This window comes from Cynocephalus volans, chromosome 4, assembly GCF_027409185.1.
Source record: "Cynocephalus volans isolate mCynVol1 chromosome 4, mCynVol1.pri, whole genome shotgun sequence".
NCBI lineage: Eukaryota > Metazoa > Chordata > Mammalia > Dermoptera > Cynocephalidae > Cynocephalus > Cynocephalus volans.
Genome location: NC_084463.1, coordinates 103,559,782 through 103,578,301, shown reverse-complemented (window position 1 = coordinate 103,578,301; position 18,520 = coordinate 103,559,782). Strand labels below are relative to the sequence as shown.

The 18,520-nt window shown below is 36.2% G+C and overlaps 1 protein-coding gene and 1 pseudogene across 1 annotated transcript; both read left to right on the top strand.

The window, feature by feature from the left end:
- The first annotated feature begins 388 nt into the window (after nt 1-388).
- Nucleotides 389-2,074, top strand: LOC134376299 (olfactory receptor 51F1-like). The gene is made up of 2 exons (XM_063094892.1): nt 389-414; nt 1,129-2,074. Exons 1-2 carry the CDS (start codon nt 389-391, stop codon nt 2,072-2,074), a joined length of 972 nt encoding a protein of 323 aa, XP_062950962.1.
- Nucleotides 2,075-10,109: 8,035 nt separating this feature from the next.
- On the top strand, nt 10,110-11,028 carry LOC134376743 (olfactory receptor 51F2-like; annotated as a pseudogene).
- The last annotated feature ends 7,492 nt before the right edge of the window (nt 11,029-18,520 follow it).

Here is an 18,520-nt window from a genome sequence, read left to right as displayed (position 1 = left end):
TTATTAGACAATGTAATGTATATGTTAATAACACAAGCTCTAAACTCTTTTTTTCTCTGATTGATTCCCAACCTCATCTCTTTCAGTTTTTAAGAACTTTGACAATTTATCCAAATTTTTAAACTTCACTTTATGTATCTGTAATAAAAATACCTTTCTCTTTGATTTGGCACAAGTCTCAAATGAAATCATCTAGGTAAAATATTTAGAACAATGTATAGAACATGATCTTATCATTCATACAATAATATATATCTCAGTTATTCCAAGAAACAAAGGCTAGATTAAAGGTCAGAGCATACATGTTACAAAAGAATCTTATTATTGGCTCATTGATTTTTACCACATCAGAGTCAGGTTCCATAATCACAAATAAGGCAATATTTTAATGTTACAAACTAAGAAGAATATCCAGTTTTACATTCATGGGAACTGAAGCATCTTCCTTGTAATAAACATGTAATGAGGCAAGGTGAACTGGCATCATCTGAGGTGGATTCTTAGGTAGACGCAGTCCCACAAAAAAAAGATGTGTTCCTGCTTACTAAGTTGGGTAAATAAAACAACTCTAATAAGTGAAGATTAGCTAAAAATACCCCTAATTCTCATAAGACCATATCATAAATATAAGCTTAAAATCCAGTTGAAAGATAAAAAAAAAAAAATCAAGGTGATTGATGAGAGTACAAAATAGTAAGTGATAAACAAATAAACTTAGCTAAGTAAATTGAAATTATTTTGAACCCAGTTAAATATCTTAGTTAAGTGATAAATCTCACAGATACAATACTGAGTGAGGGAAGCCACACAACCAGTATACAATGCATGACTATGTTTATATTAAGATCATGAACAGGAAGAAGTAATTATGGTAACAGAAGTCAGAAAAATAGTTACTATTGGGGAGAACACTGATGAGCGTGGGGCATTAGGAAGCTTCTGGGTTGGTGGTTTTGTTCTATCAGTTGATCTTGGGAGTAGTTACATGGGTGCACGTAGATGTCAAACTTCATTGAGCTGTATTCTAAAGTTTTGTGCATTTTACTGAATGTACTTCAACTAAAATAATTTCAAAATTCTATATTTAAAAAAGTCACCATCTTAGAAGAGAATACTGATGCTGCAGAGCATAATGTCAGTCTTCCATAACTCTACTTCTACTTTCCTCCTGACGGGAATCCCTGGACTTGAATGGGCACATGCCTGGATTTCCATCCCTTTCTGCTGCCTCTATTTAACTGCACTTTCTGGGAATACCTTGATCCTATTTGTAGTCTTCACTGAGCCCAGCCTCCATGAGCCTATGTATTATTTCCTCTCCATGTTGTCCACCACTGACATTGGTTTATGCGTTTCTACACTGGTGACAGTGCTGGGAATATTCTGGCTCAATGTCCGAGAGATCAGCTTTAATGCTTGTTTGTCCCAGATGTTTTTCATTCACCTCTTCACTTTTATGGAATCTTCAGTGCTCCTGGCTATGGCCTTTGATCGTTTTGTGGCAATATCTAATCCTTTAAGATATGCTACCATTCTAACTCACGCAAGGATTGCACAGATTGGTTTAGCAGTCGCTACCAGGGGGACTGTCATTTTGACACCACTAGTCCTCCTTCTTAAGCGTCTGTCCTTCTGCCACAACCATGTGCTCCACCATTCCTACTGCTTCCACCCTGATGTGATGAAGCTTTCATGTTCAGACACAAAGATCAACAGTGCGTTTGGACTAACTGTAATCATCTCTACTGCTGGAGTGGACTCCTTCTTTATCCTGCTCTCCTATGTCCTGATCATCCGCTCAGTGCTCAGAATTGCATCCCCTGTGGAGAGGAAGAAGGCCTTCAGCACCTGCATCTCTCATCTCTGTGCTGTGGCCATATTCTACATCCCATTGATCAGCTTGTCTTTTGTTCACAGATTTGGAAAACATGCTCCACCTTTTGTGCCCACCCTCATTGCTAATGTGTACTTGCTCATCCCACCTGTGATGAATCCCATCATCTATAGTGTGAAAACTAAGCAGATTCAGAAAGCTGTGCTCAAGCTTGTATGTTCCAAGGGAACTCATATTTAATAATTATTCCTCCCATAAAGACTTATTTAAAAGTCAGGAAAATTCACCACAAATTGAAGTTACAAATGCATGCAATTTTAGACTTGAGTGGAACTAGATGTTATCCAATTCAAAGATCTCCACAATGGGGTTATTTTTCCTAAGGCAATCTTATCTTTTCTACCACCAAAATACTAATTCAGATTCTTGTTACCTCTCAGCTACCCTATTCCAACAGATGAATAGATGACCTACCATTTCTTTGCTGCTTCTGCTCAAAATCACGTCATTCAATTTGAATTAATTTTCCCAAATATCTAGCTCTAATAAAATTTAGTCAATTATTCCCATATCAGTGCCCTAGAATTTGGCAGTCTGATTGCCCTACCCTGCTTCACACACTCACACACTTACATCTTTACCCATGATGATAAAAGAGTGATACACTTTACTGCACAAAATGCCCAGCTAAAAGTTTGGTGGCCTTATGAATAGAAAGCATAAGACCAAGGACAAGATGATCCCTATTATATTCTTACTCATCTTCTGACAGCAACATGTACTTACCATCTACCGTAAACCAGATACTGGGACAGATATTGAGAATATAAACATGACCAAGATTAGCTTCTTGCCCTAAGTTACCTTATTGCCTAGTGAGGAATATAATTTGCAAAGATGTAATGTTTATTTTAAATGTATCTTCCTCCAAGAAAATTCAATAAATTCAATTAAGAAGAATAAAAAAAATGTTGGATAATTCAAATTACAAAGAACTTTAAATAGTAATTATTTTATTTTACTGCAACCGTGGTGTAAAATCATAAACTACTTGACATAGAATGGATAGAAAGAAGAGAAACTAAAACAATAGAAACTACCTAAGATGAGAATTAATAATATGAGATAATATTTGAAATAATAGTGCAAGTCAATGTGAACACAGGATTTACCATATAAAATTTTAGTTGACATTCAACTTTTGATGATGGCATCTTTTATCTGTGATGTGTTTTCTAAATGCTGATCCATAGGCTGAATACATAAGGATTATGATTCAAGGCCAAACACATAATAATTGCTTGAGGACCTTGTTAAAAGTACAAATTCCTGTTACATCCATACAATGGAATATTATTCAGCACCAAAATGAGCTATCAAGCCACAAAAAGAAGTTAAGGAACATTAAGTGAAAGAAACCAATTTTGAGAGCTTGAACCCCCCAACTCCTCTTAGATTAACAGCTACCCCCTTCTTTCCTTTCTCTCCCTAATCAGTCTTTCTGCTTTCCTCCCTTTTGTTCGACAATACTGATTGGGCAAGAATGCAACTTTGCCATACAACCTTCAGTTGAACAGCAATTAGCTGCAAACCAGTTTTGGCCTGATCAGGGAGTTTTCACCCTAGGCTCAACTCTGCCCCTAATTTCACCTTTCAAAGACAGAAGGCCAACCCCCCTTCATTTTAATGCTTAAATCTCCACCCCCAAGAGAACATAGGATGCATGTAACATACATCATAAGTCCTCGTGCTCATATGTGCTCATCCCTACTTTGAATATGCATAAGAATGACCCAGCCCTTGTTAAATATGTCTGAGTTCCTGTAGCTAGACCCTTAAAAGTTGTAACTCCCACTTGCTCAGGGCACTTGGTTTATTTCAGATGGAGAGACTAACCTCACTCCTGGTTTGGGCAACCCAAAATAAAACTCTTGTTAAATGTTTCTCTTGATATACACAATAGACAAGGATCCTGCAGGTGTTTACCCATGTCAACAATTTGAAAAGGGTACATACCCTCTGGTTTCAATTATATATTTTTGAAAAGGCAAACTTTGGTGACATTATAAAGATTAGTGGTTGCCAGGAGTTTTGGAGGAGGAAGGGATGAGTGGACAGAGCACAGGCTTTTTTAGGGCAGTGAAGCTACTTTGTAGGATACTATAATGGAAGATACATGTCGTTATACATTTGTCAAATCCATAGAACATATAACACCAATATTAATCCCAAATGCAAACTATGGATTGTAGGTGATAAATATGTGCCAATGTTAGTTCATTGACTAATAAATGGCCATTCTGATGGAGCAGGTTGATGGCGGAGCAGGCTGAGCATGTGGCTGGTGGGAGGGGTATACAGAACTCTGTACTTTCTGCTTAATTTTGCTGTGAAGCTAAAACTTCTCTAACAAAATCTATTGAAATGCAGGTTCTTGGGCCCTACTTCCAAAATATATTATTTTATTAGTTCTGGGATGAGGCCTAAGAATCTGTATTTATAATAACATCTCTGGGTATACCTGATACTCAGCCAGTTTGGAAAGCCACTGAGCTACATGTACAACTATACATTTCTTTGTTGTTTATTATCTCCAAGTTAAAATTTATTTGCTTTGATCTCCATCTGTGAGAAAAAATATGTTTAATTCTTTCTCTCTGTGGAATAACTTGGTCTAAAATCCCAGAGTACAGGGTGACTTCAGTGGTCTCTTTCCCAAAGCATGGTTGAATTCTATATTTATAAGCTTTTCATATTTGTTCAACATTTATATTTTTTCTGATGTATAATCTCAGTGTCAATCATAGCAAGTTAAAAAGAAAACAACCTCAGCAATTGCATTACATAAGACTATATGGGCAGGACAAATAAGTTCTGTAGACTTAATCTACGTCATGGTGACCATGTCAATAACACTGTATTGTATACCTGAAATTTGCTAAAAGAGTAAAACTTAAATCTTCTCACAGCCAAAAAACAAAAAGATAACTATGTGAGGTGATAGTTATATTAATTAGTTTGACTACAGTAATCATTTCACAATTTATACACATATCAAAACATCATGTTGTATGCAATAAGCATGTACAACTTTTATTTATCAATTGCATATCAATAAATCTGGGAAAAAATTTAAAAGAGAAGACAAGAAACCACATGGGAGAGTAAGTAGATTTAGGCATACAGAGCAACTCTGAAGCACAAAAGCAAAACAAGCAAATGCAGTTGACCAGAAAGATCCCTTAGGAATAGGATTTTTTTTTGGGTAAATGACCCTCCTGAGAATGGGTTCCTCAAAAGCACTCTCCACTGTGGGAGCTGAATGGGACCTCAGAGCCCTGTCTTTTCCTCATCATCTCCACTCAGTGTAAGTACAGGGGGATCCAAAAGACAATGGTCATGCATAAATTTAGGTTTATGTGGGCTCATTTTTCAGAAAGAGATTTGGCTTCAGCAGAGGAAGTATTTCTAAGTAAGTTGTAACAGCCATGCAAACACAAAATGCTGGGGAATTGCCTTTGATTTAAGAATTTACAATAGGAAAGGTGCTAGTGTTTTATCATTTTCAGGGCATCTTGAAAATACAGAATAGAGATTCTTTTCAATGTGCTGAATCCTCATTCTGAAAAGATCCATAAACAGTGAAATTTTGAAAAAAAAAATATCCAGGGAATGTGGCCAATGTGAACTCTGGCTAGGATTTCTTAGATAAAATAAAATATCTGAAATATACTGTCCATGATGTAAGACACCGAGAGTCAGAATAGTCCAAAAACTGAATTTGAGTCATTAATGTAAAAGACTGCAATAAAGAAAAAGCACAATATGATTTATTTACGTGGATACAAAGAACATAGGATACTTGGGATGATATGCTTAGAAGCCCAGTGTTGAGCTTCAAAAAAATAAGTAGATTGTCCAAATATAATAGTGATTTATTATTAGTAGGGCATGAGCTTTTAGTTATTTTTCTAGTAGTAGGATAGGTGTTGTTCCATTAAGGATAATAGACTTTAATATCCTTAAAGAGATCAGGACATTCAAGCAAGACTGACTAAAAAAAAAGCATTTGAAGCCAGTTAAATTAGGTTAAATATGTTAGCATTGGCTGTGAAAACGAGCAGAGGTAACCTAAATATCCATAGCTCCAATTCATGACACCAGCAGCCCCAGTTATACAATAGAAACTAATTAATTTTACCAATAGTCTTACTAATTTAGCATGTAAGAAAATAATGCTTTCCATCTCCCCTGAATATTAACAAAAAATGATTTTTAAATAGGGCAACAAAAATAAGAGAAAAGCAAACCTATCAGATAGCAAGTGCTTGAAACTCTGGTACATATGCATTTATATGACTATGTAGAGCCAAGAAAAAATGATAGGACAAGGTTGTTGAGGGGAAAAAAATCACATGAATACTTGCCATTTCAGTAATTCATATGCATATGTAACACCAGAGTTTAATTCTTTTAATGTTATTCTACCAATTTTCACCATCATGGAAAAGCATTGATATGTAGCATAGTGAAACTTTTAACAAATTTTGAATGCACACAGATGGAATTAAAATTCTAGCTTTTTCACTGCATAAAATAGTGCAGATTGTTTAGCCTTTCCAATTTTTATCTTTAGAGGCTAAAAACTACAATTTTATTAGAAATATGATTTTTAAATTCAATGATATAATTCATGTAAACCACATACACAAGGCCTGACACACTGTAGGATTCTATCAATAATAGGTCTTAACTACCTGGCAGAGTAGCTACAAAAATTATCATCACCAATTTATCAATGAGAAAAGAGCATCGACAATATTCTAAGTTAAGTCCTCTGATTTCAAGGTTTTTGTTATTATTAAGTATTTTTTTCCTCTTTCACACTGTATTAGTCAGATTCTCTAAAAAAAAAAGAAATCCTATATATACACACACACACAGGTGTATACATACACATATGAGTGTGTATATATGTGTGTGTGTATACACATACCATATGTAGCATCATTCAGTCTGGTGATGAATATGATTGTAGTGGCTGAGAAATTTCACAATCTGCCATCTACAATCTGGAGACCTGGGAAAGTTGGTGGTATAGTTTCAGTCCAAGTCTGAAGGCCTAAGTATCAAGGGAATTGATGGTGTAAGTTCCAGTCTGAGCCTGAATGCCTGAAAACCAAAAGCTCTAGTGGTTTAAGTCCCAGTCTGTGGGCACAAGAAGACCTATGCCCCAGCCCAACAGGCAGAAAGAGAAATCATCCTTCCTCTGCCTTTTTATTCTATTCAGGCCCTCAGCAGATTGAATGATGCCCCTCACATTGGGGAGGGTCATCCACTTTACTCAGTCCACCAATTTAAATGCTAATCTCTTCTAGAAACACCCTCACAGACACCTCCTGAAATAATGTTTAACCAGGTATCTGTGACCCAGTCAAGTCCACACGTAAAACTAACCATCGCACTCTTCCACCATATTTTGTCAACTCTATTTAGAATTTAGGTATCAATCTAGACATCATTATTTAATGGAAATCATTTCTTATCCCCCAAAACGAGCTTGTTGCCTTCTTTATGTGCTCTCACAGCATTCTAGATTTACTCTGTCCTCTCCATAATTCCATGATACTTGCCTGTGTCTTCTACTCGCCTACTCATTTTTGAGGTCAGAGACTTTGCTGTGATGAAAACTTAATTTCCTAGGCCTTGTCCACAGCAGACGTACAATACATATTTGCTGAATGACTGCACAAATGCATCTGTCCCATTTTCACTATCTGTGCTGAAATAAAGTGACTGTCCTGTCACATAGTATGGAAGCTCATCCCTGCACAGTTTTTGGCTCAGTCCATCCACTGTTTCTTACAAAGAGCATCTCACAGGCCTTCTCTTGCTGGCTTTAGGTTTGTCCTATGTACATCACACAGATCAAATGTAATTCTTCTCCAGGAAAGCAATATTTAGCCATTGGAACACAGTCATATGTTTGTCCTTAGTTTTCATTTTTCCTGACTGATTATAAACTTTATAACGTCCTAGTGTCCTTTTTTTTCTTTATGTATTCATCATTATCCGTTCACCGCACCTTTGTAGGAGCAAGACTGATAAAATCCATGCTTTTAGGCAGCTGTAATACCATGTAATAAAATCATGATTCTGTGGAAGGAACTAAAATAGCTCTAAGGTGTTTTCCAATTTTAAAATTCTAGACTACATGACTTCTACATGACTCTACAATGCTATAAATAAAGACATTTAAAGCCAATGTTCCAGGTCATCTTAGAAGAGACTTCCAAAGTTAGAATAGTACTTCTCTTCAAACTCACTGCTGCTACTTTCCTGCTCATGACCACTGGTTTTTAATATTGGCTTTCTTGATCATTTGCTTTACTTAAGTTAAATGTATTTAAATTCTTATTGATGGTTCTAGACATAAATGCATTTTTTCTATAACATTTTCCTGTCTTTCTATATGTATAACCGTTAAAATATTCTTCTAAAATTATGTGACGAATAAGGGGTTTTACTTATATTTTTGCATATTAATTTTGGAGTTATTCCATGAAACAGCATACTTTTCTGTCAAAAGATTATGAAATTAATGGAACATGAATTCCCTCATAATTGGCAGAGTAGCTATTCCATAACAACTATAATCCTCACTTAAAATCTTCTCTATGGGTCCCTATCCATAATTTCTCATATATTTAGGGTATTAAGTAATGCCCACAAGCTTATTCTTGTGAACTGCAGCTACACAGAATAAGAAAATAATAATAGACGTGACCTAATTCAACCTTCCTTACTATTAACATTAAATGACAAGACCAAAGACATATGGCTATTTAGTAGCTGAACCAAAACTGATCAGCCTTGATCATGTAAGATATGCTGGGATCTCAGTAGCTGAGGAATGAAAGCTGAGACTGAACAGGAATAGTGATTGGGGATTAAAAAAAAACAAAGTCAATGATACAACATGCAGTCACAAGATGTGTCGTAAACTAAGATTTGGAGGCAGAATGTTTCACCAACTAAGGAGGTGAAATTTCGTGGCTATAACACAGCTGCAAGAGTATACTCTCCAAATCAAATGGCTGGAGGTGTCATGGCTCTGAACGTCATGAATGACTGACGGGATTCCAGCCAATGTCTTACCCAGGCTGAAAAGAACAAAACATAGAATATTCAGAACACCACCAGACTGGCTTAGTGAGGATCTCAGTAAGATATTCTAGTACATTGGGGAAATAGATCACAAAAGTAAAGTCAATGTGGGAAAGAAAGGAGAAGAAATCTCACCCAGGACCTCACCTACATAGCAATAAATCACATTTCCGATGCTGCCTACTGGTGGAGTTAAAATTTTACATGTGTTATGTGTCTTGATAAAGACAGACTTTGAAAGTGTGCTGCTCTGAGGCTGTGTATGAGTAGAGGGTGTCAACGATGGCAGCAACACTGAGCTGGGAAGGGCAGTGTCTGACAGCAGGCCTCCGCACAACTACTTCACTCCTAGCCCTGAAACTTAGCACCACTGTTGTTTAAAGGATGAATTTGCTGAGGGTGGTATTACAGATAATTTTAACAGTTCTTTATAAAGTCAGCTATAGTGACAATAGATAAGAAAATCAAGAATCAAGATCAGAAATGTAAGCCTGGACTAGAAACAACCCCAGCAATGCAGACATAAGATCCTTGACCAAGAAATAGGCTATTTTGACTTCTATAAAATTTATTCATTTATATAAAATTATTTTCTTAAAAAGCTACATGTCTTTAAAAATGTATGATAAAGTTCCATTGTAATACAGTAGAGTTTTTACCACAAATATTTCAGTATATGCACATTTTTACTTAATGATAAATTTTGATTTCAAAAACTAATATCACCGTGAGATCTGCTTTGAATTCTTGGTATTTTCAGATTATTTAGATGAAATTCTACTTCTGTGTGGGGAGTACAAAGAAACAGGTAAAGAAATGATTAAGTTTAAAATAGAAGAGGACAAAAAGTACCCCTGGGTTTATTTTTTTTAAAAAGAGGTCCTATTGTGACTTACAAAACAAGAATCACAGAGGATAAGTTCAGTACGGCAGAAAGAAAAGATATCAAACTGGAAAATAGAAAGGAGAGGATAAAGTTCTAAAAATCATCTCCAATTTGATTTACCCAACTATAGTTAATAGAAATCATTACAAAATTGATGAATGCTGTTATCATTTCTCCTTCTAGGACATTTTATTGCAGTGGAATTATACTTTCACAGTAATCATGTCATCTTTTCCTAACATCACGTCGTCTTCTCTGATCTTTTTTCTGACGGGAGTTCCAGGACTAGACGTTGCTCATGCCTGGATCTCCATCCCCTTCTGCTGTCTCTACATAACTGCTCTCTCTGGGAATGCTGTAATCCTGTTTGTCATCATCACGGAGTCAAGTCTCCATGAACCTATGTACTATTTCCTCTCTATGCTCTCAACCACTGACATGGGATTGTGTATTTCCACACTAGTCACTATGCTGGGTATATTCTGGTTCAATGCAAGACAGATCAGTTTCCATGCCTGTGTTGCCCAGACGTTCTTTATCCAACTCTTTACTGTCATGGAGTCCTCAGTGCTCTTGGTGATGGCCTTTGACCGCTTCGTTGCCATTTGTAACCCACTGAAATATGCTACCATCTTGACTGACTCCAGAATTCTCAAAGTATGGTTTGCCATCCTTGTCAGGGGGACTGTGATCCTGATGCCTCTGGTCCTGCTTCTTAAACGTCTGACCTTCTGCCAGAGCCATGTGCTTCATCATTCCTACTGCTTCCATCCTGATGTTATCCAGCTTTCATGTTCTGACAATAAGATCAACAGTGTTTTAGGACTTACTGCCCTCGTAGTTACCGCAGGAGTGGACTCCATCTTTATTCTTCTCTCTTATATAATGATTATTAAGACCATCCTAAGCATTGCTTTCCCCAGAGGAACGGATTAAGGCCTTTAGCACTTGCATCTCCCACATTGGTGCTGTTTCCATCTTCTACATACCTCTCATTAGCTTGTGCTTTGTCCACAGGTTTGGGAAAAGAGCTCCTCCTTATGTGCATACTCTTATGGCCAATGTGTATTTGCTTATTCCACCAGTAATGAATCCCATTATTTACAGTGTGAAAACCAAGCAGATCTGTAGGGCCATTTAAAAAAGTCATCTTACCCAAGGGGACTTTAATATCTCTGCAATAAAATCTACTCTTAATTATCAGTTTCAAGACCTACTGATTAATCAGTTATGATCTCTTATCACTGATCTGAAATCAAAAAAGTAGAACGTTGGGTGGGGGATGCAGTTTGGTGGAAATTTGTTTTCAGTAGAATATTATTAATCTACTCTTGAGTAATGAGCAACAAAATATAATAATATTATGGAAAAGTTAGTAAAGTTTTGGAAGCATGAATGATAATCACTAAAATGAACACTTTGTTCATGAGACTAAGCCTCCAAAATTATACTTAAAATAATAAGTTATTACCTTCTGTACTATTTGATTTTCTTAAAGTATAGATAATAAACTGTTATTAAGTGCTGTTTAACTTTAGATTAAATTAAACCCTATTATCTTTTATTCTTACACGTAATTGAATCACCATTGATTTGCTCTTTTATTTACTCAGTGCTACTGTTGCTGGACACTGCACACCATGACTGGGTGGCAGAAACAGACAAATATTGTCATAATTAGTGAAATATGTAGGTAAGAAAGAAAGCAGTCAAAATCTGAGTACCATGTAACATGTTACCATATAAATATGGACAAAAGGAGTAATAAGATTATATGAGAAGAATGTTTAATCCAGCCTGGGAAAATCAGGCTGAGCTATAAGATCAAAAATTGGAGAGATCCACTTTCAGAATGCTAGCATGAAGACTCCTCAAGGAAACAGCCATAAACAGAGTCACACACATATACACAGCCATGTGTGCTGTATAGTATTTCCTGACGAACCCCATACGTGACAGTGGTCAGAGCAACAGGCTATACCGTATAGCCTTGATGTGTAGTAGGTAGTAGGCTATATCCCCTAGGTTTGTGTAAGAACTCTGCGATGCTCACACAATGAAATCCCCTAACAACGCATTTCTCAGAACATATCCCCGTTGTTAAACGGTGTGTGACTGCATATACAACCACAAATAGTGATACATAAGTATACAATATGATATATTATATATATATATATCTCATTATGTGCATGTATGGGTGTATGTGTGTATGTGTGTATGTTGACATAGACGTAAACACTTAAATTCTCTAAAAATTGCCCTAAGGGCATACATGTAGTAAGTGAAAATATATATATATATTTTCAAGAAAATCTATTAAATCCCTGTAAGAACAGTGCAAGTCTGTGGCACTTGAACTACAGCCAGCTTCTGCTCTCCCTTTCCCTATAGCTGAGCATAGTGATAGCTCCACTCCAGGTATATGTAGTAAAGAACACAGGGCTTCCTCTCCTTCCCCCATACCCTCTCAGTTCTCAGTCTGGACCACCAGCTGGACCTCAGTTACCCCCACACCAGATTCATATTGAAAAAGCTAACCTCTAGGTAAGTGCAATCAAGAGGTCAGTGGACCCTGTCATCCATCCAGCCCTTACTCATAGGGCAGAGGCTCTGCCCCAGGCATGGCAGCCAGCGAATACTGGAGTCACATCACCCTTTCCCCAGCTCAATCTTAAGGTGGATGATCTATATCAACAGACACAAGTTGAAAAGCTTACTTTCTGTTCTGCCTACTGCCCTGCTTACGTAGCAGAAGTTTCACTCCGAGAGCAGTGGGCCACAATGGAATTAAATTATAAATTAATAACAGAAATTCTGACATTTACAAATACATGAAAATTCAACACTACACTCCTAATCAATGGTTCAAAAAGCCACAAAGGAAATTAGACAATGATTTAATATAAAAGAAAATTCAAACAACACATACCAAAACTTGTGGGAAAAGCTAAAGACTGCTTTGAGGAAAATTTGTAGCTATAAACGCTTATAGTTAAAAAGTAGAAATATTTCAAATCAATAACCTAAACTTCCACTTTAAGACAATGATGAAGAAAAGAGAGAGAGCAAACCAAATCTAAATCAAGAAGAAGGAAGAAAATAATAATATTAGAGTAAAAATTAATGAAATAGAGAATAGAAAAATAATAGATAAAATCAACAAAACTAAAGGTGATTCTTTGATACAATTGAATTCGTAATTTTTAAATTTCCCAAGAAGAAAAATCCAGGCCTAGATGATTCAGTGGCAAATTCCACCAAACACGTAAAAAAGAATTAAACTAATTCTGAACAAACTCTTCCAAAAATAGAAGAGGAGAGAATACATCCCAACTCATTCCATGAAGCTATTTTACCCCGAAGTCAAAACTATACAAAGACATCATAGGAAAAAAAAATATGAACCAATATGTTTTGTGAATATAGATGCAAACATCATTAATTAAATACTATCAAACTAAATCCAACAACATATAAAGAATTATACATCATGACTAAGTGGGATTTATCCCAGTAGTGCAAGGTCGATTTAACATTGGGAAAAGAACTACAGAATAATCAAAAGAATAAAAGACAAATTCTATATTAATAGAATAAAAGACAAAAACTTCATGGTCATCTCGAAGATGCAGAAAAAAGCATTTGAGAAAATTCAACACCCATTTTTTATTAAAATACTGAACAAACTAGGAAGAGAGAGGAACTTCCTCAACTGATAATGGACATTTATGAAAAACTCACAGGAAACATGACACTTAATGGTGAAAGACTGAGTGCTATCCCCTAATGTCACAAAAAAAAATAAATAAAAGAATGTCTACTCTCCCAATTTTATTCAACATTTCCTAGAGGTTGTAACCACAACAATTAGACAAGGTAATAAAATAATATCCAAGGAAAGGCAGCCAGGAAAAGAAGGAAGAAAAACTATTTATATTTGCATACAACATGATCTTTTATATAGAAAAACCTAAGAAATCTACTATGATATTAAAACTAATAAAAGAGTTCAGCAAAGATGCAGAATACAAGATCAATATGCAAAAATTGATTGTATTTCTATACTCTAGCAATGAACAATCCAAAACTGAAATTTTTTTAAAAAGCCATGTATAATAGCATCAAAAAGAATGAAATACTTAGAAATAAATCTAAACAAGGAGGCACAAGACTTGTACACTGAAATCATTGTACACCAAAACAAAATGTTGATAAAAATTAAAGAAGACCTAAATAAATAAAAGGCACACAATGTTTATGGATTTCAAGATTTGATTTAGTTAAGACAGCTATACACTCCAAATTGATTCACAAATGTAATGTAATTCCTATCAAAATACAAAAGGTTGTTCCTTTGCTAAATTGGCAAACTGGTCCTAAAATACGGATGGAATTTTAAGGGACCCAAAATAGCAAAAGTAATCTTAAAATAGAAGAACAGAGTTGGAAGATTCACACTTATCAATTTCAAAATTCACCATGCAGCTGCAGTAATCCAGACAGCATGGTACTGGCATAGGATAGACAGATTGATCAATGGACTAGAATTGAGAGTCTAGAAAATAACACTCACATTTCCTGTCAATTGATTTTTAGCAAAGGTGCCAAGACAGTTAAATGGGGAAAAAACAGTGTTTTCAACAAATGGCGATGCCACCCAATATCCACCAACAAAAAAATGGACATACAACATGTGATAGAGCCAGCAATGAAATATTAATTCAGCATTAAAAAGGACTGAATAACTGATATTTGTCACAAAGTATATGAACCTCGAAAGCAGTACACTAAATTTTAAAAGCCAGTCACAAAAACCAATAAAATATGATGAAATTTGTATGAAATGTTCAGAGTAGACAAATCTACAGAGAGTGTTTGCTTAGGGCTAGGCAGGATGGGAAGTAATGAGCTATGACTGTTCCTGGGTAAGGCATTTCTTTTGTGGCTAATAAAAACATTCTAAAATTTATTGTGGCATAGTTACACAATTCTGTGAATATACTAAACACCATTAAATTTTATGCATCAAGTGGGTGAATTGTATTATATATGAATTGTATCATAATAAAATGGTTAAATTTAAAAAAGGAGAAATTGTAGATTACATAAAGAAGGTGTAGAGGGCACACATGCCCAAACTGCTCCCACTCAAGAAAAAGGAGAAAATATGTCTGGGATAAAGATTAAACTTTCGGTAACAATGGACCATAAGTAAAAGTATAATTAGTGATCTATAAAGTTTGGGTATCCATGGCAGATACAACAAAAGATGAAATAACACTGAGAGATGACGCTACAGCCCACAGAATGTGCAGGAGAATATTGAAGGAGAAGGGAACATGATTCCAAGGAATGTTCCAGGCTCTGAGGTGCTGGACTGGAGAACTCCATTGAAATGTCCACTCATTTGACTACTGTCCTGCTAACCCCACCCCGGCCCTAGTTGTGCCATCTTTTAAGCCACAGAAAGACATTTGCCTAAAGGTGGGAAGAATTAATATAGATGGTTCTGCTATAAAGGCAAATCCTCACTTCAGCTTTCTGGCAACACTGAGGAGGTTCAGAGAACCCCTATGCCCACGTGAAGAGCTAATAGTGTGCAGTCCCTTTCCATGACAGGATGCCTCATCCCTTCCCCACACTACAGAAGACAATTGTTCTATCATAAATGGAAACAATAGCCACAAAAACATGAACAGAAAATATTGAATATATAGAAGGCCACACAGTGAAGAATTCTCAAATACATAATTTCGGGTGGGCTATGAATTGACAGGAAATAGCCACATGTACACACACACACACACACACACACACATACACAAACACACACTTTAACATTAGATTAAGGAAAAGAATATCAAATCCACAATATTATTGTAAGTGCCCACACATCAGAGGTATATACGTCGCGTATCTTAGAGTACCTCCCATTCCCCAGAAACAAAACTGTGGGAGGTGGGACAGGGGAAAGCAAAGGAACTGACATGTGTCTTCACATATTAGGTACCAGCAGATCCAAGCCTGGTTTCCTAACCAGTCATAGTCCTTAGGCCCATGAACATTTAGAGCTTTCATCTTCATTCAGAAAGAACTTACACAAATAAGCTGAACCTTTAAGAAAAATGTAGAAATTCTCAGGACTCTCTTGGTATTCAAGAAACATTCAGTGTCAGCTATGCCACACCTAATTATGTGTGTGGACAGGGCTAGGGAGTTGGGAGCAGAGTCAGCGTGTATGCCTCCAGAACCCCAAGCAGACTATTAAGAATGGTGCGTCTTTCTTGTGGTGGAAATTCAAGACAAGATATTCCTCTTTTGCTGCAAAAAAGATGTCCCAGCATGCCCCAGACCAATGGATCACCAGAAGTTTTATCATGTGGCAGGCCACTGCATCTTTGCAGGGTTTACCAGCTACCCTCTGGAGTGCACGTATTAGCTACTTCTTGTCCATCCCACATGATGGACATGGTATCATCATTCCATCAATATAGTGGACTATTGTGATTATCTAAGGGATGTTCCACTGCTGCAGCTCTTTTCAGATTACATTATGACAGAGGTTCAAAGAGACATAGTCCTGGGTCAGAAATTATGAATGTATACAGTTGTACATTTTGAGTGAATGAAAACTGTTTTTGTTCCTTTTTTACAGGTGGAGAAGACATATTTGCCATATCAATGGCCATATGACATGCATTGAAGGCCATGTTAATCTGCTCTAGCACAGCAGTGGCAAGTACAGCTACCATCTGATTGATTTTTTCAGTAGTATCCTGGAGTTCTCCATGGTCTGTCTGTTGTTTTAATTTTTGGAGGCCAAAGTGGTAAAATAAAAGAAAATATGAGAAACTTCATCCCTGCATTCTAGATCTTTAATGGTGCCATTAACTTCTGCCATCTACTTTCAATGTTGATTCCAAAAACTAAAGAGATATTAGGTTGTTGCTATACCATGGAGCCAGTGAAGATCATATGTGGAACCCAGAGGTTTCTCTGGGTCACCACTTATGTTCCATGTCCTAAGTAAAGGCAGGTAAAATACTACAGCAACTCAATAATGACAAGACCAATGAGAACACAGTCTTTTCAAGAATAAAAATTGGGGTCACCCACCAGTCAAAATGATAGCTAAGGAAAAGGTGAATTTTAATAGATTGTGGGTTAAAAAAAATAATAAATAAAATCAATGGTCTCATGGCCAGCTACAAAAATGAGGACTGCACCGTCTATACATGCTTTAATGCAAATATCTTAATTATGTTTTCCCATTCCCCACTATTTTGTATGAGAGTACTGCTACTGTGTAACTTTACAATTTATCATATAGGTCATCAGACCACAAGAATTCATGCCTGAACAAATCAGGAGAATTGTTTGAATCACTTGGAGATTCTGGACTTGCTACGGACACTGTGCTTGACAAGAGACTTTCTCATCACAATGTTTTACAGAGAAGAGTTATGTTTGTGTTTGTGTGTGTGTATATATATATACACATATATTTAAGAAAAAAATAGCTTATAACTGTTAGGTTGCATCATAAAGGTATTAAATACATTAGCTAAAGAGCAAAAAGGGTGGACTGTGAAGGCCTTGGACATTTTTGCCTTCAAATACATTTTCTTTCCTTACTCTCCTCTACTCATTATCTCAGGAGGGTAGATCCTTGCCCCTATATCCTTCAGCCTTCTGTGTCAGCTGGATTCTAGCTGGGTTTAGCTGATGGGAGACACTAATAGGAGACTGAAGATGAGGTATCCCTGCCCCTCTCTGCTTTGCGAAGCTTCTCAGGCAGCACTGCGTTTGTTTCATGTTTCCACTTTCTATCAGGGGACCATAGCTCCTGAGCTGAAGCAACACAGACGCGAGTCAAAAGGTTGTAGTGGCTTCCTGTAGTCAGATTATCTCACCATCACCTGCTTGGCTCTCAGGTTCTCTATCACACAAACAGCAATATCCTTCTTTGAAAATACTTGAAGTGGCTTCTGATTTTCTGCCTAAACCATGATTTCTAAATTTTATTACCTAACAATTTAACTTCCAGAGAATTTAACTTACCTATAAACTAGGGATATATTTTATAGTATCATTTTAAAAGCTTTGGATAAGGATATTTAGTGCAGTTTTTTGGTCACAGCAAAAAAATTGGAAACAATTTAAGTTGTTGAATAGGAGGATTAATTTTAATATGTGGCATATTTCTAAGAAGAAATGTTATACATGTTTTTAAAACCATATGTAATGATATAAATATTATATTAACATATATGATCTCAAAATAGATTTAGTTAATAGAGAAAATGCACATTGCATATGTAAAATAGAATGCATTTAATTGATGTATGTGCATGTGTATGTACTCAGCAAAAATTTAAAAACCTCAAGGGAAAGATGCTCACCACTTTCAGAACAATGCTTATTTCAAGCGAGCATCTCCTAAGAAAGAAAGGGGAACAAAATCAAGAGAGAAACAAATTGGCAATATCGTGTCTTAGATAAAATTTTTCAGAATAAAAACTTGGAGATGCAGATTTGCATGCAGGAAACTTACCATGGTATACTTTCTGGAATGGCATCTACAAGAGAGGAAGGGAGGCCTAATCAGGTAGAGGGTATACTGAAGTCCC

Coding starts and splice junctions, on each gene's coding strand:
- LOC134376299 (XM_063094892.1), top strand. CDS start 389: ATGTTACAAACTAAGAAGAATATCCA. Junction 415..1,128: donor CAAACTAAGAAGAATATCCA/GTTTTACATTCA, acceptor GATGCTGCAGAG/CATAATGTCAGTCTTCCATA.